The 27,818-nt window shown below is 42.5% G+C and overlaps 1 protein-coding gene across 1 annotated transcript in view; it reads left to right on the top strand.

The window, feature by feature from the left end:
• Positions 1 to 8,746: 8,746 nt before the first annotated feature.
• Positions 8,747 to 27,818, top strand: part of mdga2a (MAM domain containing glycosylphosphatidylinositol anchor 2a) — a gene marked incomplete at its 3' end in the record, with an annotated part of 137,078 nt that continues 118,006 nt past the window's right edge. Inside the window, exon 1 of the mRNA XM_080850690.1 lies at positions 8,747 to 8,840. Coding sequence (XP_080706816.1) covers positions 8,768 to 8,840 — 73 coding nt within the window. The 5' untranslated portion in view covers positions 8,747 to 8,767. The remainder of the gene's footprint in view (positions 8,841 to 27,818) is intronic.

Below are 27,818 nucleotides of genomic sequence, written 5' to 3'. Positions count from 1 at the left end.
TTCAAAGTAACCCTCAGTGTATTCTCTGTGTTCTCTTCTGCTCTGCTTTTGCGGGTGCAGTGCTAACCTTGTTATGATGTGTATCGCCTGTCACTCAAAGAAGATAGTCCTTGAGTTGTGCATTGTGTCCTAGCCTGAATGCTCTAAGATAACTACACTGCTCTGATAGTCGTCAGCAGTGGTCGCTCACTGTATTCACCCTTTATTCTGCTCACTACATTCTTCTTCCCACGTTACAATCTAGGACTTGGTAGCTGGTCAATAATCAGACTTCTGGAGCTGTAGAGGAATTAGCATACAGCATACATAAGCGTCTGTTGAGAGGGACTGTGGGGATAGTGACATCTTTCCGTGCGCAAGTCTCCCAGATAAAAGGACGAGGAGATCAATATTATACAGGGTAAACACTTGTGCTCGTAAATGTGAAATGTCCTACAGCTTTTATCAGTAGACCATTTCTTGAACACTCATCTATAGGTGGCAATGGTGAATCTCAGGCTGATGTAGACTACTGTAGTCTATTCGACGCATGGGAGAGCCTATGTTCTTGGATAAATTAGCAAGTAATTCTAATCTTTCTTTTATTTGAATTCATAGGGAGTCTAACGTCAGACTAACCTTTACTCCATCTACTATAGAGAGCTGCTGGCTATATGCTTCAAGAGCAACAACAGTGCAGCGCAGCACTCAGCACCAGCAGGCTTAACCCAGAAGCCTGCAGCGGCATGAAGCTGAGTAGACCCAACACTAGCATAATGGTGAGCACATTTTGTACCCCATTATCAGAGATGGGCAGTATTTTAATTACTTGTATTTGAAATACTAGGTAATTTACTTTTGAGTATTTTGTAATTTGTATTTGATAGGGCCGATAAAAAAAATTGAATGTAATTTGTAACAAAATACTTTAGAGTGGAGTAATTTTGTATTTAAAATACTCAAAATACTTTCTCCAGTGTTTTGGCAGAAGGAGATTTATTTATGTCGGATTCTACCACTAGACCATCTGATCTGCCTCTGAATGTCATTGTCGAATCAGGCATCAGTCAATTTGCCAAAAGTGGAGCATTTTTTTTTCACAAAACCGGGCTCAGGTCGAAAACTTAGATAGCTGTCTGGATCCTTGTCAATTCATCTTCATTAGTACACCGACTAAAAGGAGGTTCTTTCAAAGAGCGAATCGAGTTGTTGCACTGAACGTTAGCCATCTTGACAGAATGTGAATTGATCAAAGCCGTATGATGTCCTTATACGTAATTACGTATGACGAAAGCATGGTGGGGATAGCCCTCCCGGAAGCCATAGAGATTGCAATGAGAGCCCTGTTTTGTGAAAACATGAAAGTAACACAGCTGCTGCCTGCAAAAAATATATACAGTATATAGGCTACAAAATCAATCAAGTTGTTGTCTTTTAATAGCTTTGCTTAGTTACACTGACATTCTGTGACTGTTCTTCCTTTTTTACTAGGTTCACCAGAGCTTTGTGTACATTATATAGCCCCGTAGCCAGGGCCCATAGACATATTTATGTCAATCTAAATATTCTGAATAGCCAAGTCACATTGCCAAAAATACTGATGTTTACCTATATTCAGCGAAAAAATTACACTGACAGGTGTAATAGGCGGAATATGTGTGCGGGGGCAGGGGCGTGGTGGCGGCGGTTACAAACATGAAAAAAAGGATACGGGACTCAAATGTTTGGGAACCACTGCCTTACAGCACTGACAAGGGCCCGTCATAATACCCTGCACCTGGGCCCGTGATAACTACGTTGCGCCACTGAATAGCCCAAACCTGAATGTTCTGCTATACCAAATTGAGAGAAAACTGGAAATTCAGAAAAAGTATTTCCTGTATTTTAAAAATACAAAATACATGTATTGTATTTTGTTACATTTTCTGGCAACAGTATTTTGTATTTTATTTTGATACATTTATTTGAAGGGTATTTTGTATTTTGAATCAAAATACATTTTGATGTATTTTTGCCCATCTCTGCCCATTATACTGTCATGTCTGTCTGGACCCTGTTCCATTTTCGTAAATAGAGCATAATCTCTGCAATGGCAGAGACATCTTTCTGTAATAGTTATCACTTCTGGAGTGGGAGATGGGTCTGTGATTGACCACTATCCTGAGTTGTTAAAAGTAATTCAAGGAAAATCAAGACTTGTATTTGTACTATATTTTAATGAAAACATTGGTAGTGTTGCTAAAAATAAAAGAAAAATACAGTGGAATTTATGTAGGGTCTACTGTAATTTTGTCTCCAAAGGGGACCTGTCAGTGGAAACACCATTGCACACCATTTGGTGTCAACAGGTGGATTTAAACTAAAATCTTCTGCCCAGATGCAATGGTAGTGCTATTTTAAATTATTTTCACTTTTTTTATTTCATCATTCTGTACATACCTTTGCAATCACCCTTTAGCATAAAGACATCCAAATGTACATGTAACATGCAGTAACATGCAACATACAGTAACACTTGACCACAAGCAACCCCTGACTCCCCTGACCGCCTTGGTGTAATTGAAGAGACATGCTAATGGTGACTGCCTTTCCTGCAAGTGTCATTGGCCAACAGCCATAGTAAATGAGAGAGAGAGAGAAATGATCCATCATTTAGCAATGGTAGTTACACAAAGATACTTACAGGAAACACATGGTACCGTGGCTCTGTAGGCTAGGTGTCACCTGGTTAGCACCATCCTGGCAGCACCTCACTACATATTTGATATGGTGCGGCGGAAAAAAATGACCTCCTACTTTTGTTTTTGCTTTAACTAGAGGAAAAGACGATCTGTCTCTGTCCGATGAGGGGTGCAGCCTACAGCCCCCAGAGACTGTGACTGGCTATGTGAGAAAGAAAGACCGTGCGAGAGAGAGAGAGAGAGAAAGAGAGAGAGAGACAGGGGGAGAGAGAGAGAGAGTCAGTACTCTGCACTTGAGCAAACAATCTTGGGAGTAGTCTGGTATTAAAGGACACCAGCAGTCGCTTTATTACAGATGAATATGGAGGAGTCTGGAGCGCTTCCAGAGCCACCATGGCTCCAATAGGACTATCTCTCAAGGTGACGTCTTGCCAAGGTGAGTGGGAGTCGGAAGTGCTTTTTAAAAACCCCAGAGGTGTGAAATATGGCCACCATAACGATATCAAGGTTCTCCTTTAAGCAACTAGAAAGTAGTCAGATTGGTTTCTGTTTGTGTTAATGTGTGTGTTCCTTGTTTTGATTAAATTAGAACAAACTTGCTTTAATCAGATGACAAAGTACTCATGTTTTTTTAGAGCCAAATCTAGTTTACACCTTTGAAATTATAGCAAAATAGATTATTTTGGCAGGCTGGCCCAGGAAATGGTCCAGTTCCTTGCTCAACTGAGTTCAAATTTGAGTTTGTTTATCAATGTGGCACTCACTCAGGCAAAAGCCACTATTCACTTCTGTCATTAAAGTTGGCTGTGATCGTTCCTCTCAAGTTGTTTTGTGTAATGCTTGCTATACTGATCACATAAAAAAAAATACGCACCGGCGCCTGCACCCAAAAAGCACTCAGAAATGCAAGCAGGCACACAAACACACAAACACAAACACACACACACGCTTACATAAACATACACACCAAAGGGAACCTTGAAATGGTTCTTTGAGGACTGAATAAAGTGGAGCAAGCAGGTTTTGATTTATGTACGTTTATAAAAAGAACATCTGTTCTCTGTTTGACTACTTTCCAAGACTTCAACTCACAGAATGCGTTCGAGCTGGGCGCGGTGTCAGCACTCTGACAATGCCTGGACTTCCTGTGTGAGACGCCAGAATGGGTAACTCTAATAACTCCTGTGCCTCTTTCTTGATCTGGTCAGGTGGCACAAGCTTATGGGAGCAGAGATCCCATCAGTTACCTGAGGCAGGCCTGATTTTCCCTACAGCTGCTAGCTCCAAATGTTTAATATGGAGAACGTGTGTGTGTGTGTTTCTGTATCTGTGTGTGTGTGTGTGTGTGTGTGTGTGTGTGTGTGTGTGTGTATGTGTGTGTGTGTGTGTGTGTGTGTGTGTGTGTGTGTGTGTGTGTGTGTGTGTGTGTGTGTGTGTGTGTGTGTGCGTGTCTGTGTGTTGGACTGGGATACATACATTAAATAGTTATCTTTTTTTTACTGATATCATAAATGTAATTGTTATCTTGATTTTTCTTGTAAATGTATGCATTTCACAAAGGATGTAAAACGCAATTACATTTTAGAGGCTGAAGGTGCTAAAGAAGAGGGTGTTGTATAAGGTGGCAGAGCACACCAATGCACATCTCTAAGACACAGTGTCCAAGTGACCCAAGCTTAAAGATGCATGTGTCGTAAATATTGAATCTCCCAACAAAGACCATAATGGCAAGTGGCCTGCACCGCTATTCAGCAATGTTGTAGAGAGAGAGAGAGAGAGAGAGAGAGAGAGAGAGATAGAGGAAGAGAAACCTACATGAATAAAAAATTAAGCGTAATAAATCAATGGATTTTAAATCAGGAGTGGGACCACTTTGCTATTCCAGCCTGATGCATAACCTCCAGCAACCACAGAGGTGTTTTTTTCTCTCTTTCTCTTCTTCTCTTCTAAGCCAAACAGCAAATGCTTGGATGGCAAGGCAGGAGGTGATGCATGAAGAAGGTCATTTTGTGGCTCCCTCTGGATCTGACAATGCCTCCAAGGTCACTCCTGAAACAAAAGGTATTGATACCAGCCGCGAGACTTCATAACCTCTAAAGGGGGCTGGACGATCCATCTCAAACACAACCTAACTTTATCTGTAACAGCTTCCCGGAGATGACCTACGGTGGTTTGCAGCGGAAACAATAAAAATGGTTTACGTTGTCCCCAGCACACGGGCATCAGAGGCATAGATCAAAGCAGATCACGCTAATGGGGGAAGACAACTCCATGCTTCAAACAATGCAATTTTGATATATGGCACCCTCATCGAATGACTGAATGTGTCTAAATATTGCCACACTGTCTCTTATTCACCTGCATGTACAGCGATCATTTCAGCTCACATGATCATCAACGGAAAATCTAAGTTCATTGCAAGACAGAGAAACATAGAATAATTGTCTAACTCCATGGAGAGAGCTGATGGTGATTTGTGTTCTTTGGTTCCTTTGGTGCCACCTAAGATGTGGATAAGTTGAATAAAAAAGGCCCTTTACAAGCTCTGCTGGTGTTCGTGTGATACTGGCCTGTCCTGTGCCTAAAATGATGTGAAATTGCCTCGCCACTTGCTTATTCTACAATGGTTTATTATCATAACTTCAATGTGTCAGTTTCCTGCTGGGCTTTTTAATTGAGACACCGCACATGTTGGGTTGAAAAGCTTTGATGCGGCGAAATCCAAGCAGGGTTGCACCAATCATCATACGTTTCATGTGTTTATTGTCATTTTACTTGTTGACTGCCACAGTTAATTTAAGCACTGATAATACGTTTCCGTTGCTTTTGAACCAGACACATGTTAAATTGTTGATGGTCCCAGAGGAAGTAGTTGACAACCACTGCTTCAGTAAGGGGATGCCTTGATAGAAGGGGTAAAAAAGGATGGTGATTGTAATTATGGAAGAACATAAAACTACATCATTAAAACATGTGATATCAAGCTATTAAATCTGCATAACATCTGATGTTTTCAATACAGTGAATTTTTACTGTATTGCTTTTTTAGAAACTAGTGAAGAGAGAATTATCCTCAGCCTCAGTATCCACCACATGCCGCAGCACTTGTACATGGCCAACACCTATGTCAGGGCTCTGTTTGTAGACTTCAGCTCAGCCTTAAATACCATCCTCTGAAATCGTCGGCACACTAAGCTGCTACAGCTGGAGGTATCCTGTCCCATCTGCGAGTGGATTACAAACTTCCTGACCCACAGGAAGCGACAGGTGCGGCTTGGCACTCACGTCATCCCCCCCACCCCCACCACCAGTGCTGGAGCTCCAGTGAGTTGGGCTACAGGAACACTGGCAGCAGGCAGCATGGTGCACAGGAAACAACATGGAGCTCAGTGTCAACAAGTATGATGGGGATGGACTCCCAGAAACTCCCACCCTCACATACCCCAGGACTCATCGACAATGAAGTCATACAAGTGATGGAGTTTGTTTAAGTTTCTGGTTACCACCATCACCAGAAACCTAAAATGGGAGACACCCTTATCTCATGTCATCCAGCGAGCTCACCAGAGGATGTTCTTCCTCATACTGATCTGGAAGATGAACATCTCCTCGAAAGTTTGCACCCAATTCGATAGAGCCACCATCGAGAGTGTACTTGCCTCCTCCATCATTGTGTGTTACCCAGCATCACCCACAGACTGGAATGCATCAGGTGAACAGCCAGCCAGCTCACAGGGCAGGAACAGGTGCCCATGAGTGTTCAGCACGACGCCAGAGCCGTGAGGTAGGCCGGTAGAATAGTAGTGGAGCCATCACACCTGGCCCACTGCCTCATCAGAAAGCTTCCATCTGCCTGCAGGTTCTGTTCTATCAGGACCACGAGCACCAGACACCTGACCAGTTTTCCCTTAGGCCATCACTGTTCTCAACAACCCATCCTAGCTCCAACCTCAACCCTCCCGAACGCCACCACACATCATCATCAATGCCCCAATATACATATTTTTGTACTTAACTAGTACATACTCTTCTCTTATTCTGCTATTTTCTTTTTTCAGTGTGCTGTATCACCAAGTCAAATTCTTGACTTTGTACATTTGGCAAATGAAACGGTTATGATTCTGATCCTGGTACTGATCTGATTCTAAATTATAATTTCATTGTGTCAAAGTCACACAGACTAATTTCATTTGCTCTCTTATCTGTATAGGCTCTTGTCTGTGTATATCAAATCATCAGCTGATTTCTGTCAAAATACATTTATTTAGTCCCACATAGTTGGCCAATGTTGATACCCTGTAAAGAGCAACAAAGAGTAAAGCATGTTTATCCCGGTTTCAAACCTGGATGATTGAATTATGCTATTTTGGGGCAACTGGGGGAGTTTTAGTGCCCAGTGTTGAAATGAACAAAACAGAAGTACACTTGTGTGGAACAACAGAAACAAATTAATGAAAATGATTTAGTTTTAATATCAATATTTTTCTTGCACTATTTACTTCGATAAAATACCAGGAGTTCAGCAGATTTACTGTGCTCAGATTATAATGTGTACAGGGACCAATTCAACAGGCTGCTAATAATATTCGTCTTCTCTATCTCCAGGAGATGGCACTCACTGTACAACACCGGCAGTCCTGAATGTCCAATAAGCTGCACATCTGCCCAGGTCGACAGTAATGGCTGAGCATACGTGACAAATAGTTTAGATGAACCAGTACCTCATTCATCCGTTTTCCTGTTTCACTATTATCCCATTTGAATGGCCCTTTCAGAAGATTATGCGATACTGAGGGGAATATAGCAAATAGTTAGTGGATTTAATTTGTGCTGATGATTAATTGAAACATAGTACACTGTGCAACGCGTATCTTCTTTTAATGTATATTTTATCTTGTTTATAGTTGCTAAAATGTTATGGTGCACTGTCTTTCCCAGGAAAATAATATCACAACTGCGGGCTTCTAGAGTTGGAAAGGTAAAATGCTTGTGACCTACGGTCAAATGTTGGCATAAGATGTGTAAAAAAAAAAAGCAATAGTTTGAATAAACGCTAAACTCCCTGCTCGGTTTAATGTTTAAGCGAAAGATGGGTGCGAAGAGCTGAAAGCTATGTGGTACTCAACATGGTGCGTTTTTCGGTGTGGAAGTGCTTCTCATACAAATGAGATGTGAGCACTCACGCACACTTTGACGTCGTCAACCAGCTGGGGCTTCGCGTTCCAGTGCAGTAGGCTACGTATGGCGCAGCGTGGATGACCATCCCCTGAAATTATCCTCCGCATTTAACATTTTCTTTTCTGTAGAAAACAGTTACAAGGGAGTCTGATGTTGCAATTACTGCAATTTGTTCAGATGGTGTTATTTTCAATCGAGACAGCTAGCTTCTGTTTAATAAGCCTAGCGCATATCAGGCGAATTGGAGAACCTGTTCTCATTCGCCGGAGATGAGTCCACGGTCCACGGTCTCTGGATCCAGCATCTGAACGCTGAACAGCATCTCATCTCCGCGGCTATAATAGAAACCCGTTTAGCCTTTCCATTCACCGGATCCTGTGTTTAGTCACGGGGGAAAAGACGAGACGTCCTTCTCTATCGTTGGTTGTGTTTCATCCAGCTATGGGAGCCGTAGAATATCGAGAAGATACGCCGGATACGAGTGGATATCACAGGACACCGATCAAGAATGCTCTCGTGTCAGTTATCTGTAGCTCTCTCTGATACTTTTAACATATTGAGCGGGTCCTCCTCGAGGTTTTTATCTAAAATGTGCAAAGACCACTGCTCTGTCAATTGACTTGTCAGTCGGAACGTACATCTCTTGCGTTTTCCTTTCACTGTGATTTTTGCTCATGTTCACGCCTGTGGTTCTTAGTCTTATAACATCACAGTCTAACTCAAGCATAAACTGCAGCAACCAGATGAGCAGGAGCCGATTACCAGCGCTATCTGCTATTTTGACCAGATAGTTTCCGTAACCTCGCTAAGTACACTGAAATTCCCGGTTTTCAGTGGAACCACGGAGAATTGCTACTAGTTTTGAAACCGGTGCTACCTGGGAAAGAACCTGTCGTTACCGGGCTGGATATGTTGACATTAACGTGAAGATGGGGTTAGGTTTTGGTCTTTTGTGGCTTCTCAACGTATATCTGGAGGGCATCCATTCCCAAGGAGTCTATGGTAAGCGAGCAGCATTAATGAATGTTCTTCCACAGGGTATAATAGGAGTACCACCATGACCTTGTGGAGAAGAATCGCTGTAATACTACTGAGTTCTTCCAACATTAGGCCACATCGTTATCAGCTTTTGTCCAACACTGTTAAAACAATTAAGGCCAATGTCATTTTGTACAGTTGTACGCTCTTAGTATGGTGATCCCATTACAAACAGAATTATACAATCATAATGCATGTTGGTATAGTTCGTCCCAGTCCTTACTCATCTAAGACGCAAGCACATTGGCCATTTCCCTCTACCGTTTTGCCTTTATAGGAAAACTTTTAAAATGTGTAGCTCTACATTTCAATAGTAATTGCATTGTTACATATTGCGCTGTGACCAAAAATTAGCATTATACAGAGGCCTTAGTTGACGTATGATAACATTGGTGGTGTCTGTTGCCACTCTACATAGTAGGAATTTCCTCTGAACAGAGACTATTTGTCTATACTCACAGTGGAGCTGCTTATGAAAATGGCATTTCTTCACTAAAATGGTCATAGGCCTAAATTATTGCTAGACATGCAACCTGTAGCATAATACACTTTATGTAATGGCAAATTCCAGAAAAGGTTGACAGAATACCAGTGCAAGGTTGAAATTCTAATGATCAATGTAGTAGTGAGTATTTAAAGTGTTCACAGAGAAATCTTTGTTTTATTTATTTAAACATAGCAAATCAGTCTCACCTTGGCTTACCTAAGCTGCACTTGTCTTGAAAGAAAAAAAAACACCACCAACAAACAAATAAACCTTTTAGGTGATATTTTCCAGGTAACGAACATTGTTTTAAGTCAGTGGACAACAGTATTATTTGTAAACCTCTTCTCATATTTCTGACATGTAGCTTGCTATTTTGGTGGAACACTTTGGACTTTTATATACCCAATTTAAAAAATATTCAGACTGTCCTAATCCTGCCTTAATTGCCCTAACCCTTAACTAACCCTTACCTTATCCTCACCCTAACGACACCTCTCAGAAACCCTGGCACGAACCCAACCCCAAACTGGCCCTTTACCCTGACCTTTACCTCACGATGATGCCTAATTTGGTTCCTCTATGTCAGGGGGGTTTGTGGACCCCCCAAAAAGGCCCTTCCAAACAAAGAGAGACCATTTCTACAGGAAAGTCATTACACTTGGAGACCGTAATGCAGCTGTGAGGCACAGCATAATTATCTTCTCTCTCAATGTCATGTGTCTTGTCAAACAGGACATTTGAGTGGATAGAGTAGTTTTGGGTTTGGGTTTGGGATCATACATTCTCTCTCAATTGGTTCTGCATAGTAACCAGTCCCCAGTGTCTTATGTTTGCGCAGTTGTGCGTTACTGGATAGTCCACCCTTCCACTCAACAGGTCCAGTACTCCCCCTGAACACCAGAAACAGCACTAGGCTTCTAAATGTGGCACTGTGTAGTCTGCCTGTGCCTGTGAATGAAAAAATAAATATTGATTCTGACAGTAGGATGCATGGAGGCCTGGATTCATTTTGCACTTGTCTCTCTAAGAGTATGCCATCGCATTTATGACTGGCTCAGGTGGATAGTTCAGCATACTTAAGGTTATAGAGCTATGCAAAACCACAGCGTTTTCTCTGTTTGCCCTACACTGCAACAAAATCAATACATTTGACTGTTGCCTGAGAATACAGGGTTACAGAATGATCCACAAAGGACACTGAACGATTGAATGCAATAGTATGTGTCTTGTTTGTTATATTGTCATTTAAATCTGATATCATAATGTTGACATTAAGTTTTGACAAACTCTTTTATTTTAAAAGTTTATAATTACTGGCATGTTTAAGAGTACCAAGTGTAAGGGCTTTTTGTATCATCCTCCACATGGAGTGTATTGTACTCTTCTCAAATTGTACAAGCTGCATTTGCAATGCCGTTTTCCTAACAATTACGCATTTTTCACAAACTTAAAATCAAGGTGTCTAAGCCATAGCTTCAATTTCCAATGAGTGAATGAATGGATTCAAAATGCTTACCTTTTTTTCTGTAAATAGCCCAGGATAACTGTCTAAATGCATTTAAGTGCAAGTGATATTTTTTTTCACCCAATGCCAAAACAATGGGGCTTGATTGGGTGCCAGTAATAGCATGGGGGACTCTGGGTTTGACTGCTCTCCTGTAGTTCTTGTCATATCTCGTAACCTGCTGTGAGAAGAGGCTTCTGATCCCCTTTAATGCTCCACTGATCATTGTCTGTTAGAAATAGTGTCCTTCACAACAGATGGATCACCCCAGAAGTCTCCCATGCTTCGCCTCACCAACCCTGCTTCCATTTCCTCAGATTTCTAGAAAACAAAATGTAATGTGATTACCCTCAGTGGATCATTGAACATTTTTTGTAGCTGACTGAGGCAATAGCATGATGGTAAAAAAAGTCCTACGCAGAGACCTTGAGCAACAGGTTTTGAAAAAAACTGATTTGGTTGTATGTTCACCCAAAGCCAAAATGGGGATTCTGCTCAGCCTCAGCCTTAGCGGAAAACCCAGAAAAGTGGTACAGACAGTCTAATGTATATATCGCTCACTATGGCGGTAACAAGGTGCATCCAATCTCACAGGCCGCCTCAGATGTCAATCAAAGGAGTGTGTATTCCAAGCGACACCCCAGAAGAAGAGCAACCACAGACTTACTTTTACAAGGCCCGTCGCCAACCGTCTGTGGGCAAAAAAAGGAGGCTGCTCACTTGGTCATGTTCAGTCAGAATATGCATCAGAATTTTTGTGAAAGGTCTGACTTGGGAGACGAGGTGTAGTTCTGCTGAGTCCCTCCACTAGAGGCCTAGAGAACACATGCATAGCTCTCTTAGTAATGCTTCCGTGGATGTCAGCTCCTTGCCTCGCTTAGTATAATTTAACAGGATGATAGGAAGTGTCATCATTTGCACCACGGATATGATTAAAACACGTGTAGCCGGAGCACTTTATATTGTCGGGTACAGTAGTACAAGGGGAATGAACAAACGATCTTAATGCCGTGAATCATTAATAATAGCACGTCGCCATTATGAAATGTACACGGGAAGGCTTGATAATTGTTTCTTCGTTATCACGTGTCAGCACTTTTTGCCATGTTGCCCTGTGAAACTTTTTTGCTTTTGGTGTATCTTTGATGGGGTTTTTGCTCTAATCTTCGACTTCCTGTGTTTCATTAAAGATCAAGCCAGGGAAATCTAAAGTTTTAATGAGCTTTTCACAAGTTATTTTTTAGGTCATTCATACATGTCTTTGGAAGGAAGGTGACATTAAACTGAATTGATAAAAGACAAATGTTCATAGATCCTTGCTTATAATTTAAAATGAAATATATACAAACCTAGGTTATAAAGTGAAAGGATTCAAGTCATAATTGCAATTATGTATTCCTTTTTAAAACATTTGGTGTCTTCTCTGATGTGTGTACCAGTCATGGTTGTAATGAGATATGGTTTAACTTAGATCTTCATACAGTAATTGCATGAATGCTAATTATAGTTGGGCTAATTGACTGTTTGTTTCCTTGAAGTGTAATCAGGGTTGGGAAGGTTACTTTTTAAGTGTAGAAAGTTACAGATTACTAGTCACTATTTTAAAAATATAATATGTAATGTAACTATTGGAATTACTTCATCAAAGTAATGTAACTTATTACATTTGATTACTTTACTTTCGGCAGTGCAAATTTGAACAAGAGAACCAATCAAAAACAAAGTTTAAAATTTTAGTGGATACTGCCACATTTTAATGAAACCTGTCTAGACAGCAAAAAGATGCAAAGCAACAGAATGAATGCTATATTGTACATATAAGCTTTAGAGCTTTTTACCGAAAATAATATATTTGGATGTAACCCTTTTGTAATCACCAACATTATGATAAGTAACTGTAATTTAATTACATCTAATGGATTCATGGCTGAACATATTGATGTGACTGTTGACATGTAATGGTTTTTGCTAACCACCTAGTGTGCTAGGGATGCTATCAATCAGGGTGTTGCATTCTTCTGTTTGGACTCGGCAGGTGTTTATTTTGCACGCAGACTAGTTTGTTCATGTGTCGATCAGAAAAAAAACATCTTCAGTTTATGTAGTATATTGCTGCAGGTAAACATGACATGGTTTTAAGTAGTTGCAAACGTAAGTACTCGCACTAGTACTCGGTTTGAAAGAAAAGTGGTATTGGTGCTGTCTATTGATAGGAAAACCTCAATCTCAATTGAGGAGATTATATATATTTTTTTGTGTTTGATTTGATCCGTATGAACAGAAAGTCAGCGTTCTAAAGAACTGTTTCTGTTGCTTACCTAGAGAGTCCTTTTTTGTAATAGATTTAAATGAATACCGACAGGATCAAAGGTACCAGTCTTATTTAGATTTCCTCTGAGCTCAGGTTCTTCCAATACCAGTTACTCTTGTCAAGGATCCTCCAGGTCTTGCCAGAGAGAAGCATGTTAGTGCCTAACCTTTCGCCCCCACCTGCTTATGATCCCATAAAACCTCCTGGGAGCCAGTTTTGATCTTTAGGTCAGATACAATTTAAGAGCCGACACAGAGAATAAAACCCAAGGCATCCTCTGTGAACGTAAAAACATAAAACAAGAAAAAAATAAGACAATCCTATAAACTGGACCCCCACCCTCAAATCCTCCCACCCTGTCACTGGCACTTGATATGATGGGAGTCCCCTCCTCTCTACCAGTGGGTCCTGTTGTGAAAAAACACTTCCACAAAGCATACAGACACACAGACACACAGACACACAGACACACACACACACACACACATACACACACACAAACGCACACACACACACACACACACACACACACACACACACACACACACACACACACACACACACACACACACACACACACACACACACACACAGACACACTACTACCCCCCCCCCCCACACACATACAGTTTTCACTGGCTTACTGTCAGCTCAAAAACGGGTGGAGATTATGAATTGATATATTTTCAGCTCTATCCTTTTGGCCAGATGTATTTTCTTTCTTTTTTTTTTTTAAAGCTGTAATCCCATAAGAGGGTAGCCCAGTTCATCAGGGCATGACCTTTGACCTCTGCAGAGGCGCACTGTGCTTCCAGTCATGCTTCTATTCTTTAAATCATGCTAACGGCAGAGGTCAAAATGGCTGAACTTCACACAGGAGCTGAGCGTGATGTTCGTGTTTCTGTGTTATTCGCGTGGGCGGGAGTTTTACCTTTTAGGTGGCTACGTGATTCATGCCTCGTGAATTTTGCACCGGAAATATTTTTTTCCTTTGAACAGAGGCCCATCTATGAACTCATGTGGTCTGAAGTATGCTGAAAAAATCTCTCTGTTGTGTTGTTGGTAAGCCATCAAGGACATGTGGGTTTTGACAAAACGGGTGAACTATGCAGTGCTTCCACCGGTGAGGGAGATGTTCACAGTGTTCAGGGATAAAGACATGCAGATTATGTTTTCAGGATTTCAGCGATCCCGGGCTTTCAATTGAGCTATTGGATGTTGCTCAGCATTCATTTGCCATAGGTCACTCACTATGACTTTGCTGTATTTCAACCACTTGAAACTAAAACTCTGGGATGAAATAGAGAGGGAGAAATAAGATCAGAGGTCTAGGGAAGAAAGAGAGAGAGAGAGAGGAATGAAAACTCTGCACCAAGTCACATGAAACAAGGACTTGCCATGCACACAATGATAGCCTGTGCTGCCCGAATAATTTTCCATTTTCAGAAGAGCCTTACAGCCTATTGAGCAGAATTCAAGCTTTGGAAAAATAATTGTGTTAGTTGTGTGATCTTGAGGGATTTTGTAGGGAACTGGGTACACAGTACCTAAGAGTTTATTTACTCTCCTGTGATTTGTTTTCATTTTGAATCCAATTACTGTATCAGCAGTTCTGAGAGAGATTGAGTTTTCTTCCTTCCTCATTTTATTCAATCTCTCAACATTTTTTGGAAGGGCCTGGTTTGGAAATGTTCACACATAAATGTAAAACATGTGCAATCATACGTTATTGCTTTGTATTGATTTGTTAGGGGGAGTACAATATTTCATTTGAGGTGATTTTTAAAAATGAAAACCTAGGCAACCCTCTACTTGAACCCTATATAATAGGACCTATAATCATAACCATGCCATATGCCACTGACATACATTTTCATGACAGATTTCCAGAGACGGAACAGTGTCAGGTTAGGATTATAGTACTGTAAATGTTCTTGACTGCTCTCAATGTGTGAAATGCAATGGCAGCTTATAACCCTGTCACATAAGCTGTTATAGCATCTTATATCAAGAGTGCTGTCATGACAACTGCAGAAAACTCTAACATGACACTGCCACATCTCTCAACATTATATACTAATGACTAATGTCAGATAATGCTTGCTTCCATGACATGATTACATTAATCCTGTGATGTGGGGTTCTTGTGAAATGTTCATGTAAGACATAGTGCCTCTTGACTCCTCTCGTTGGAATTTCATACCAAAACTCATTTAGTGAAATATCAGACCTCATGCTAATATTTGACGAGACAACAAAACCCATGTACTCTGCCAGTGTATGTGCCAGCGTAACAGACCGTGACTTTGCACATTCCACTGATAGCTCTGTCCCAGTTTGTTCTCAGTGCGTCCACTGTAGCCATGTATGTTATATAGTCTGTAATGTACTTTATTAAAGGTCGTCGGAGAATTTCTTTCTGTTTTGTCTGTGGTTCCTTTCCCCGTCACAACCAGTGATTTACGACCTACACTAGTACGTATAAGAGCAGAATTGCTGGACTGTAGAAGAAGCTGGTTCAAGTAATGAGGCCCACACACAGAGCCAGAAATGAGCAAGGCTTCTTGTTTTTATTGTTCACAGGTGTGAACATGCTCGCTTCTATTTTCTATCATTTATCGCATTGTAAGTCTATTGGCACGAGCACAATGAACAGCAAACAAAAAGCCATCATGAGCAATGCTGTAATTCTCCTTTAAGAGGCCTGTGTTTCTCTCATTCTCTCGCCCCCCTCTCCTCTTCTTTGCTAATCCCAACCACCAGAGGATTCACAGCCTTCCAAACCCATCTGCCCGAAAGACAAAAAAAAAAAGAAAAGAAAAAGTGACACAGATATTTTATCGTCACTGGCAGATTAGAGGAAGACGGTGCCGTTTGAGAAAACCATAAGGACCTCTGTCCAGATTATGGATTCATTCTCACCATGTTTTAGCGCCATAGTGAGCTAAAAAAATCCTCTACAGACCAGATTAGGGTCTTCCATATTAGAAATAGTGTCAATTGGCGGCAGTCAGCTTTGCCTTGTGAATTTGCCACTGTGTCGTTAAAAAAAAAGAAGAAAATAAGACAGTTCACAGAAAGGCAGTGGTGGTGTGGCAGTGAATAAGGTGTCATGAAGACCTGACTCCTGCAGACAGGATCCATTGTGGTCGGTAACGCGCGTGAAGTGCCCTTTACCACCCTGGCTGTGGCAGGTAACAGATGTGAGTGACAGGTCCCACGGCTCCTGTGCCTGGGTGGCTAAGCAGCAAGCCGAGAAAGTGCCAGTGACAACAAGCCAGTTTAGCCGTCTCCAACGCCACCACCATCGCCATGAAACACTCCAAAAGAACAGACAGCGGACTAGATTCGTTTTAGGATTGGATGCCTTTTGTGCAACGGATGTTGAACAGCTCCTGAACAGTAGACCGTGATTGAGATTAAGAATGGGGCTGTACCTTGTCTGGTGCTTGGTACTTATTTTGGAGTGTCTCTGTCTGTACTTTTGTTGTTGTTGTAGAGTCAGGATGTGGGATGCGGTCTGGCGTCTTGCCTGGCATGCTTCTTCTTCCTGGTCTCACAGTGATTGCCCCCATTATGTGGAGAGGGCTTTGTTCAACTTGCTAATACAGACCACAATCACTTGCCCAGGGTAGAAGACAAAAGATGCACCCCCCCCCCCCCCCCTCCCTTGCAGTGCAGAGTAAGAAACATTAAAAACCCAAAAAGGTAAAATAAAGAAGCCCATTAAATTTGCATTAGCAGAGTTCAAGAAAAATGCTGTGCACCCTGCTGTTTGGCATCAAGCAAAACAGCATGTATCGGGTAAGGATCAAGCCATACATATGGAACAGATGGAATGTGTACAGTAAGGCCTGCCAAGTTCCTTTGTTGTGCTTACCCTTGACCTTTTGAGAGCCTGCCTGCTTTATTCTTTTGGCTTCTGCATGTGCATTTTGTTACGTGCCAAATTAAGCCCGTCACATCATCCAGCTGAATAGAGGATGGGTAATGGCTTGCTGAAACTGTCGCATACTACATCTTTCAGTTACGGGAACATGGAGGAGGAAAATCCTGTTGAATCACCTGAAATCGTGTTGCGACGAGTGTAGCAGGTTTTAGCTCTCGGGGCCCCACTAAATGTTTATATGGAAATCCAAGCTACCATACATAAAGATGACGATTATTCAGAGAATTTAAACAGAACAGAGAATTTATACGTTCCGTGATAGTACAGGAAGATGGTTAAAAACCCTCCATCCTTGCTGCAGGAAATGCCTTTATTCATTTTTTTCCCTCTCCAAATAAATGAATTGGCTTTGGTATTTTTTACGCCACATCTGCATATTTCTTCATTTTAGCTCTCGTCGACCGAAATGGTCCACCATTGTGCTAGCTATGATTGCTTGCAGGATTAGCCCCCTCAGAACAGAATGATATCATTGGTTCTCTCCCAGAAAATACCCCTCCTATGTTGGGTATATTATGGGAAGGAGCACTCTGTACAAAAATAATGTTGCATGTCCTCCAGTGCAGCCTTTGTCAGCTGATATTAATGCGCGCGTTAGAGGTCTTTCAGAGGCAACCATCCATGTGAGAAGGATGAGTTTGGGAAGGCACTTTGGACCTTGTCCAGGGCCACGATGTTTTGAAAGCATATAGGCATCATCTTAATCCAATCAATAGCACTTATACCTTTAAGTGGAATGACTGCTTACATAATTCCCACCAACACACAAAAGATGCCGGGTAACATTAGAAAAAAAGCCTGCAAAATCCTGTAAAGGCACACATGATCCTACAGGCCATTTTGAAGTATCCAATAGAAGTTGTGAAGGGAAAAACTACCTATTAGCCCAGATTGCTATTAGATATTAGCATTTCGGGTGGTTAACTCCATCTGTAATTGATTTAACGTCTTATCCGATTTTCCCATTTTCCAATATTGTGATTGAAACCGGCCCCCACTCCCCTCTCCCTTGGTAAACAGTATGCACACTGCACTCTGGCTTGTAACCAGATCCTTCAATGGTAAATTGTCTGCATCTTTACCTCACAAATTATTTATGGGAAGTGGTGTGTATCATAGTTGCATGAGTGAGCCTTTAGGGTGAGTGCAAAGCCTGGGCGCAGCTAACATGTCTGACGCTGCTCCTGCTGCGGCTACGCAAAAGGCCCCACAGTGCATCTGCGTGTGTGTGTGTGTGTCTCGTGTTTGTGTGTGTGTGTGTTTTATCCATTAACGCGGGCACTCCTCTTGCGTTTTGTCAAGCCATTAGCTGTAGATTTCGTGGGAATGAGTGTTAATAAGTGTTAATGAGAGTTAATGAGGATAAGGCAGTGCCGATTACTGGGAGCGATGTGGGCATGCTCCGTTTCGTGGTTCAGTGCACCGTCTAAATTCACATGCAGAGGGGGGCCCGCCGTGGCAGTCTATGGGGGGTTTTATATTTTGGGTTAATCAGAGTAAAATTACCTGTGAATTCCGGCTCCCTCTGCGTCACACCGCAGGGCCAAGAGGCTGTGCAATATGGTTGACAGTGTTTCATATCTATTTTTCCCTCTCTCTCTAATCAGACGGAGAGGGTTAGATTGGGAAGGCGGGTGGGTGGGGTGTTGAAGATGCCTGTTATCAGTCAACTTGCACCCTCGACTTTACACATCAGTGTATCTGTCAGACTAGAGCCTGGGGTCAGCGGGAAGCTGCAACCGTGACTCGTGTGTGTACATTTTTTTGCTCTTAATTAAAATTTCACAAGCCGGTTGACTCACTAGCTCGTCACTAATAGATGTGAAGCTACCTCGGCCATAAAGGAAGAAGAGGAGTGATGACGGTAGAGTCAGACGTGATGAGGTGTTAGGGAGGGGGGGAAGCTATCCCGTGGGGAAGACGGTTGCACGCCTCTTGGGCCCAGATCCGCGGGGGGGGGGGGGGACCTGCTAGGACAACACAAAAGCAGTATAAGGGGCCAGGATTTTGGTCCTGTTAAAATATGTGTCTGTATAGATGGAGTTCTTGCCCTGGAACTTTTTTTTAGATGTTTGAAATAATCATTTTAGTGGTAGGGAGGAGGCAGTTTGGGAAGTCTCTGTGGGGATCAAAGAGTAATCCAGATATTTTGGATCAGATAGATATCCATGTGACCCGAAATGGTTAATAATGATTAAATGATAAATCAGATTACAGTGAACAAATCCCGATCTCAAGTATCTTGATCCCATCTCAAAGTTTTAAAACATCTGATTTGAAGATTTCAACCTTGCCTAACCCTTGCAATCTGATCATCTAAATTGCACAATCCCAATAGGGAAGTGAAATTCAAAGCTTAAATGTGTCTCCCCCCCTCTCTCTTCATTCCCCTCTCTTTTGCTCTCGGTTCGATTTTTTCCCTACCCTAAATATCCTAGTGGGTATGGCGACTGCATTCTTATTTCATGAGAAGGGGGGCTTGGTCCATAAGAGCACAGAATATCACTAATAAATGCCTTTCATGTGAAGTCAGTGGTGGAAACCTAACGGTTATAAAATATGCATCAGAGGTGCGTGAGGTGGAAGGACAACGCAGCGAAACCCAGCATTTGTGACCAAACCAAATGGAAAGAGCTGCTCTGATGAGCAAATTATCACATTCGCTGTCTAAGTATAGGCTTCCATATTGACTGCAGTCGTGCATGACACACGCAGTATGGTTTTTTTGAGACCATTTCTCTATCCATTAAGGGGTTTTCATTGTGTCAAGCTAAGCTGTCCTGGTTTCTTTGTAAAGAACATGGTGGCAGAGAGAAATAGAGTGTGGGGGGGGGGGGGGGGCTGAAAGGCAAAATCCAAATGAAAAGTGAGGGAAAGTGAATTGAATATTGCGCTAGCTGGGCGTCTGCTATAGAGGGCTGAAATTGAAATGTCCCGTGATGGCCCCGTCTCGCATGCCAAAATGGACAGCCGTTGATGAGGGAGAGGATGGAGCCTGTGGCTGCGTCATGAGAGGGTGATGATGCTGAGGAGCTTTTTTCCCTCAATTCTTTTTAAAGAAATACATTTCTCAAGACACTATATTCAGTTGGAAGGGTACAAACTTTCCATCTCAGACCCAAACTGGACATAGGGAGGCGGGGCGGCAGGCCCATGGCCTCCTGATGATGAGTCTAAGGCCCCCTTTACAAGGAGTCAAGTTTCACACAAATCGAATCTTTTAATTCCGATTTATTGGAAGTAGTGGTCTGAGATGTTAGCAACACTTGCTATCTGCTTTGCCTGCTTGCCCTTAATAATGCACTTCATCACCTATTGTGGCAGGTTCTATCAACAATAATTAATTCATAAGCAAGCTTCATCAATACTGCATTGAGCGCTGGCCCTTACAACAGGCATCGTTTGGGAGTGACATTTAAATTTAGACAATGTAAAGTTAATGATGACATCAAAAATATGGGGGAGATTGGTCAAGGTCCAAAAAACAAACCAAGAAAAAAAGAGGGCCTGGAATATTTCCCTGTAATTGTTCTTGAACATTGCCCTCATCATTTTTGCCCTTTTGCAAAACATTAACATGAAAAAAGAGGGGCAGAGGACTCTATCAGAGTGAGGCACATCCCGCCCCCCCCCCACCCCGTCCCTCCCTCCCCTTCTGCCATTTACGTTTCATTCTCCCTTCTCCACAGCATCCTCTTGTTCTCTCCGTGGTCAACGACATAAACGGCTTGAATGTGCAGAGCTTAGCTGCCTCTTCCCGAGGCATCAGATACCATGTCAAATTGAAGATGATGGATGAATAGGCCTGACACTTTCAATGACTGTCATTTTTAACCCCTCTGTGATTTAAACCCGAGACGGCTTCGGATGGGAGAAAATAAAGACACCCAAAGAAGCTGCTGCATGCAAGCTGTCTATATTTAGCAGCTCCTGATTTTTGTCTTGTCTGCCCATAATCTAAAAGCATTTAGTGCTCCCGGTTCCTGCATCAACTTGCTCTTCAAATTTAAAGAGGCAATACAAAGACAGTCCCCCCCCCCCCACCACCCTCACCCTAACACCTCCAAAAAAAGACAAAATAAAACCAGGAAATAAGAAACTTAGGAGCTGTTTGTGAAGTGTTTGGGGTTGGGAGTGCGCTCTGCCGCCTGCAGTAATGGCACTGCTGCACTTTCTTCCTCAACTTCTCTTTGCTTGCATGCATCCTCCTGCTGGGTGCGAGCGCTCAGCGCTGACTACACCTGACAAATGAAGTGTTTATTCAATAAGAGGGGAAAACAAATCTCGTCAGATAATTACCATGTGAATAAAATCCATGGTGAAGAGTGCCTTTAGGGTTCCCTCACAGAAATGCATGCTCCAGTGGCTAATTTCAACTCTAAACTTGATTGGATGTACTTGTCTGTTGTGTTTGTGTGTGTGAGTGTGTATGAGTGTGTGTGTTTTCTTTCTCTTTGCTTTCACTTTTCTGTGTTACCAATAGTAAGCACTTGTATTTTAAGCATACTTTTGGAACATCTTTTGTGAAATGATGGTGGATTGACATGCTGTGTGTGTTCGCATCCGTCAATACATTGACGGCTTAATCTACTTTCAGCTTTTCACATCTACAGCAGGAGGCTTAGTATACATTGTTGATCTCAGAATGTCTTTGCCTTGGGCATGTTTTTTCCTCCCAATCTCTAGTTACATTCATTGTCTCTAATGTGAATACACATACACAGTAGCTGTAGCAGACATTGCCATTTTCCTATAGGCACACAGTGGCAAAAATACACGTCCTTGCAAATTATATAGTGTCCTCACAGAGAGGACTCTGCACAAGGTTATAGGAGATTTCAAAGTGCCATCATTTACACAGATAATGATGCTGTCTCTTTTATCACCCAGGAATAGCTGGGTTTCTAACATAGCATTTTCTGAGCGTGTGAGTGTGTGAACGAGAACCAAACAGTGATTTTTTTGGTAAGTGGAGGGATCCTCTTTAGTCTCCTTATGCGCAATTTGGCAGCAGGTGCTGCACGCAAAAGTGCGGCTGCTCTAATTGACACTTTTGACTCGCAAGCAGTTCGGGGCAACAGAGTCCATTACACCAAAAACTGGCAGTCTAATGAAAGTGCTTAGGGGCCTGGGACAGAATGTCCGCGAACAGCGGTGTAATAGCATTCCCAGGCTCTCTCCTGCACCCTCTCTCTCTCTCTGGTTCGTTCTCCATTTCAAATGCTTCATTACTCAGGAGAGGTGGGGTGGAGAGGGGATGGTTGGGAGTCATGGAACGATTGTGGTGGTGGTGGTGATAGGGGGGGGTAGTGGGGGTTTATGTGTGGCGGCGGGTTAGAGGGAGAGCAACTTCAATTAGGGCAAATTGAGTTGACGGGAGAAAAGAGTATGTGTCCTTGAGAGGGTCTAAAGAACATGCACAACAACAACAACAACAACAATATCAACAACTACATTGGCGGCAGCAGCAACGTTGACAAGGCGGACTTCTATCCAGTAAATACCACATCCGTACCCAACCCCCCATCCCCACCTCCACCCCCCTAATTGTTCACTGTGATTCAAACGGAACTTGACCTTCACCTGATCTGCGCTAATTGCATTTAGCTCGGCTCACTTTAAAGTGGTCCCCTCCCCCTCCACCTCTCCCACTCATGCATCAGCATCTTTTCCTGAGGTTAAGCAGCAATGTCAGTGTATACTGAACCGCCAGTAGAGCGTCTCTATTCTCAACCCCTCATCTTCAGCCTCTCTGTGTCTGTACCTAGCACTAGCGCTCTCTGTGTGGATAGGGACGTGCACGTGTTTACACAGGACTTTATATGGCCTGTGAATGTTGCTATACTACAGCTACATGACATGCCGTGCCATACAGTGAGCACGTTTGTGCTTTTTAGTTAAGGTGAAGCAGTCATGTTGGGTACATAGCTGCCTCTCCTACTTACAGTTTACAGGTGAGTCTGTCACCTTCCGTGTTCATCCTCAGGGTATAAGAATGGGTGGAGGGGGGGGGAGCAGAAGAGATTTAAATATTTTTTTCGAGGATATACTGTGTATTTATGTTGTTCCATTATCCGTGGAGAGATTAAGCGGTATGGCAGCACCTCCACTGGGGCCCAGTCTCTCCATGCTGTCCAGCGCACAGGTGAACAGACGAATGAATAACCGCATGAGGATAGGGGGGAAATATATTTTCCAGCTCACCAATTTATTCTTGTGTTTGCATCTCTCCCCCCCCCCCCCCCCCCCCCCCACACACACACCACCAGCAGCCCCTATGGCCCCTTTGTCATGGAAGATTAATGGCGTAATCTTGTGGTGTGTTGTCAACTGTTTCCAAGTTTTTTATGCATGAGGAGTAATCTGAAATATGCCTGGCACAGGATTTGCCAGCGCTTCGATGATTTCGACACATTTAGAAAGAGAGGCTCCATTTTTTGCATGACCTATCTGCGCAGTCCCAATGATTATGGATTTTCAGTACCTTCCTCCTCTCCATCGTCTTTTTTTTATTTAGCTGAGTATTATTATTAAGTCTAAAATTACTCTGTTTTTCAAATGAATAGTTTTTCATTCCCGCCCCCCGTTTCTGTAGGCTTAGTTTGCTCTGCAGTCCGCAGACTGCGAAGTGTGCATCTTTGTCCATTCATTTTTGGTGGTTAATATGGGACTGTTCAAGCTTGAATGTGCTGAATGAATGGTTGCAAGCGCTTTTTTTGAATGGATTATGAGGTTCAGTGGTTTCAAGTTGAAAAGCAAACGTAATTCTTGAATGCACATTGGCATACACCATATACACACTCAAAACACACACACACACACACACACACACACACACACTCAGATATGCTGTGAACACACACACACACATACAGACGCAGACAATGAGAAAGGGTAAGTGCACGCACACATGCACTAACACAAACACACACACACACACACACAAACACACACACACACTCACACACACTCACATTCACACACACTCAGAATAGGTCCTGTGTTTGGCGCAACCAGCAATCTTCATCACACAGTAAGGCTTCATTAGTGCTAGTGAATGTCTTGTGCTCATTCATATGGAATTCTTTATTATTGTATCACAGTGGCAAGCGTGTTACCTTTCAGCTCTTATTTAGAGGGCTTAAAATAGGCTGTGTGTACGTTATGTAAGTGGCGCTCGTGTCGTCCGTGATTGCCGACGTAGGAGAGTGCTGTGGGGCTGCGAAACACTGGAGGTATGGCGGCCATTCAGAAGCGAGGAGAAAACAGATGAAAAGTAGAAGAGGAAAAAAAGAAGACAAATCTGCAGTCTCAGAGGGCAGCCTTGGTGCCAGATATAAAAGAAATGATGGTGATGAATGAAAAAGAGAGAGAGATGGTGAGAAAGAGAGAGAGAGAGAGAGAGAGATGGAAGGAAAGAGGAAGGGAGAGAAAATATAACTGATAGTGCAGAAAGCCCATATCTGCATGCTGTCTATCAAGCCACAGCTGGGATCAGGCAGATGGAATCAGTATGCAGTGCATGGTCCTTGGCAGAAAGTGAGAGAGGTAGAGAATGTCAGAGAGAGAGCGAGAGAGAGAGAGAGAGAGAGAGAGAAAGAGGGAGAAGAAGAAGAAGAAAAAACTCACTTAGGGACTGTGCTGATCAAGCAGCCGGAGATGTTTGGGACTTGAGATAAGTTAGTGTTAACTTGCGCGCTATTGCAAGTTAATTTCTCTCCTCTTTAATATTATATATTTATATATAAATAGTTTTTTTTATGTATTTTTTATTTCCCATGATTCATTTCATCTCATTATTATGTAGTCCTGTTATTCCTTTCGCCCCCCCCCCCCCCCCCAATTATGATGGGAGGATGTTACAGCTCAGCAATTTTTTTTATCTGCCTGACACTTTTCTCCCCCCTCCTCCTTAACCGGACCCATTTTTTCCCCCCAGTCTCGCTGTCATACAAGCATTTCACGTGACAGCTGCAAGACATTGACATGGACAGATCAATTTAATAGGCCGAGCTCCCTGGGCACAGCGCAGCCTCCAGCCTTGTGTATATAGTCTGTGCTGTTCTGCGTGTGGTTGCAAAATGTGGCTGTGGTTGGAATCGTACCCTCTCAACCCCCCGTGTTGTTATGCCATGTTAGTGACCTGGCTGTGATGTGGCCTGAGTAAGCAAAGGCTGACTGGTGGCTGACTGGTTGAGCTCCCTTAAGCCAGACGCCTTGGTGACGTGGCACTTTCAGAGCTGCACTTAGGAGAGCAGAATGAAAAAGAATTTCTGGATATTCTCCGAAATTCTGTTTTTGGAGGTACTGAATTGTTCTAACTAGTGAATAATGGAAAGACTCCTTTCAGGCAGACCGTGTTGAGGAAATAAACACACACACATGGGCAGACACATACAATACACAGAGATTTAGAGAGACACACACACACACACACACGATAAGGCAGTTTTGAGTGCTGCACATTTTTCATGGATATCCTCCGCAAATGATGAATTAATTAAATAAAATGGTGGAACTTGGCAAATTCTTTCAAGCAGGCTGTACTGAGATAACAAACACACATATGACCATACACATTTTTATTTGAGTAAAAAATTATATCACCCTTTAAACAATTAACTGTTTATTTTGCCTGTATACAAATGAAACTTTAAAAATGGCAGCATTACTGACTAGGCCTGGTCTCTTATAAAGGGAGGTAGTTTTCACTTGCTCTGGAGGTCCAACTGTCAGTGGAGAGAGCTAGATAGGGTGTCTGAGTCAATTGGTTTAAAATTTCTTATAGTGATGTTTCATAGAGCTTAACTGCTGAAATGTATGCGGGAGGGGACATTGTAACGCAGTTAATTTTTACATCAGGTGACATAATCCTGTGTCAGTACCCACTGAATCGGGCTGCACATCTTTGCTTATTAAAACTCCCACTGCTTTCGTTATTACCTCCACCAACGTTTTCAATGCAGTTTGTTTGTTGGTTCATCTCTCTGTAAGCAGGAATGTGCAAAAACTACTTGTACGATTTCCATGAAGGAATAACCAATGAGATTTTGGAGTGGATCAGACTAAAGGGGCAGCTCCACACATTTAGTTTCACTTTTGCTAAGCTTGTGAGATGACGCATTTGGCCTTGCCGAAGGTCTGCGCCTTTCAAGTGCCCTTCGAGTTTAATTTTTATTTTTTGTCACACATTGTTGTTGGAAGGCAACAGCGAGAGATTGTTGTGTTCTGCTAATGAGTAGACTCTCCTTGCTCCACCTGGGATAGGGCAGAGTGATGGCGATGAAAATGAGACATCATATTAGAACTAGTTTCCACTTGTGTAGACAACAGTGGCAAAGCAATGCGTGCAGCCTGTACTTTATTTGTTCACAGTCCTCTTATCCCCGTTATCGTATTGACCGCTGAATTAAAAATGTACCCACGCAGTGAATTTGAAAGTAACAGTGAATTTGCTTCTCTCTGTCTAGCTAGCATCAAGTTAAGGCTGAGATCATTTTGTTTTTAGTTTCCTCTCTCCTCTCCTGCTCCTATCTGCATACAGAGTGCTGATAGGCTCCAGGGAAACTCTAACCGGCACACAAATCTGAATGTACAACTTGGGTGTAGTGAGCAGCGCAGTTAGCAAGTTTTGAAATTTACAGGCGTACCGTAATACCCTTCAAATGTGAATATTGAACCATAGGGGCCGAACTGAATGGTTCGACAGTATACTGTGTACCGTGTACTGATTTACACACACACACACACACACACACACACACACACACACACACACACACACACACACACACATACACTCAATGGCCACACATGCATTGAAATAAACCAAACCAAACAAACACATGCACATGTAAAACACAGAGCCATCGTGTTTGACATGAAATCATTTCCTGGTTGATCCCTGCTGCTCGTTGCCCTCAGAGGACCTCCCCCAGCATCTGCCCCTGTTTCCTGAGCATTGGGGCTGATTTAGGAGGGTTTGTAGGACACAATGCCAGGTGTTTACACCGGCCCAATGCAGAGAAGCAAAGGTGAAATGTGGACAAGGGATTAAAGTGATGAGGGGCTGAACCTCATCAGTACATTTTCAACGCTTTTTCTACTGTATGTCATTCTCAGTTGGATGAATGGAGCTTGTTTTTTTTGAACAGTTTGTGATGAGAAGAAGTGCAGTAAAACATGGTGACCCACTTCTGCACTGTCTGTGCGCCGCTGCGTCTGTGTTGTGTTGATAAGTGACTTTTGAAGTTTTTGAGGTGCTCAAAATGTCTAATATATTCTGACCTGACTTCATGGAGCATGGGATCTAATTAGGGGATGTGTATCCATTTTGTTTTGTCAGAAAGGCTTATGTATTCTGGGTGTGTATTCACACAGCGGGTGGTCTCCTGGAAATGAATGCAAACCAAAAAGTGTACCTCACCTTAAAAATCAATCAAGGATTACAATACCACATTCAAATATTAAAATGAATGTTAAAGTTCAAAGTTCACAAAACAAAAATGTGTTTTGTGTCCAATATGGAAAAGGAGGTGAAATAAACGCATGGAGGCTTCAATGAAATGATTTGTTCCAATCTTCTATCATTCCATGTGACATACAGGTATTATTCAATGTGAAATACAGGTATTATTCCATGTGACATAAAGGTATGAGATAGATTGAGTGCACTGCCGGGTGAGTGCACT

The sequence above is a fragment of the Sprattus sprattus genome (assembly GCF_963457725.1).
Source record: "Sprattus sprattus genome assembly, chromosome: 13".
NCBI classification, from domain to species: Eukaryota; Metazoa; Chordata; class Actinopteri; order Clupeiformes; family Clupeidae; genus Sprattus; species Sprattus sprattus.
Note: the sequence above shows the minus strand (reverse complement) of the source record. Positions and strands in the feature narration are given on the sequence as shown.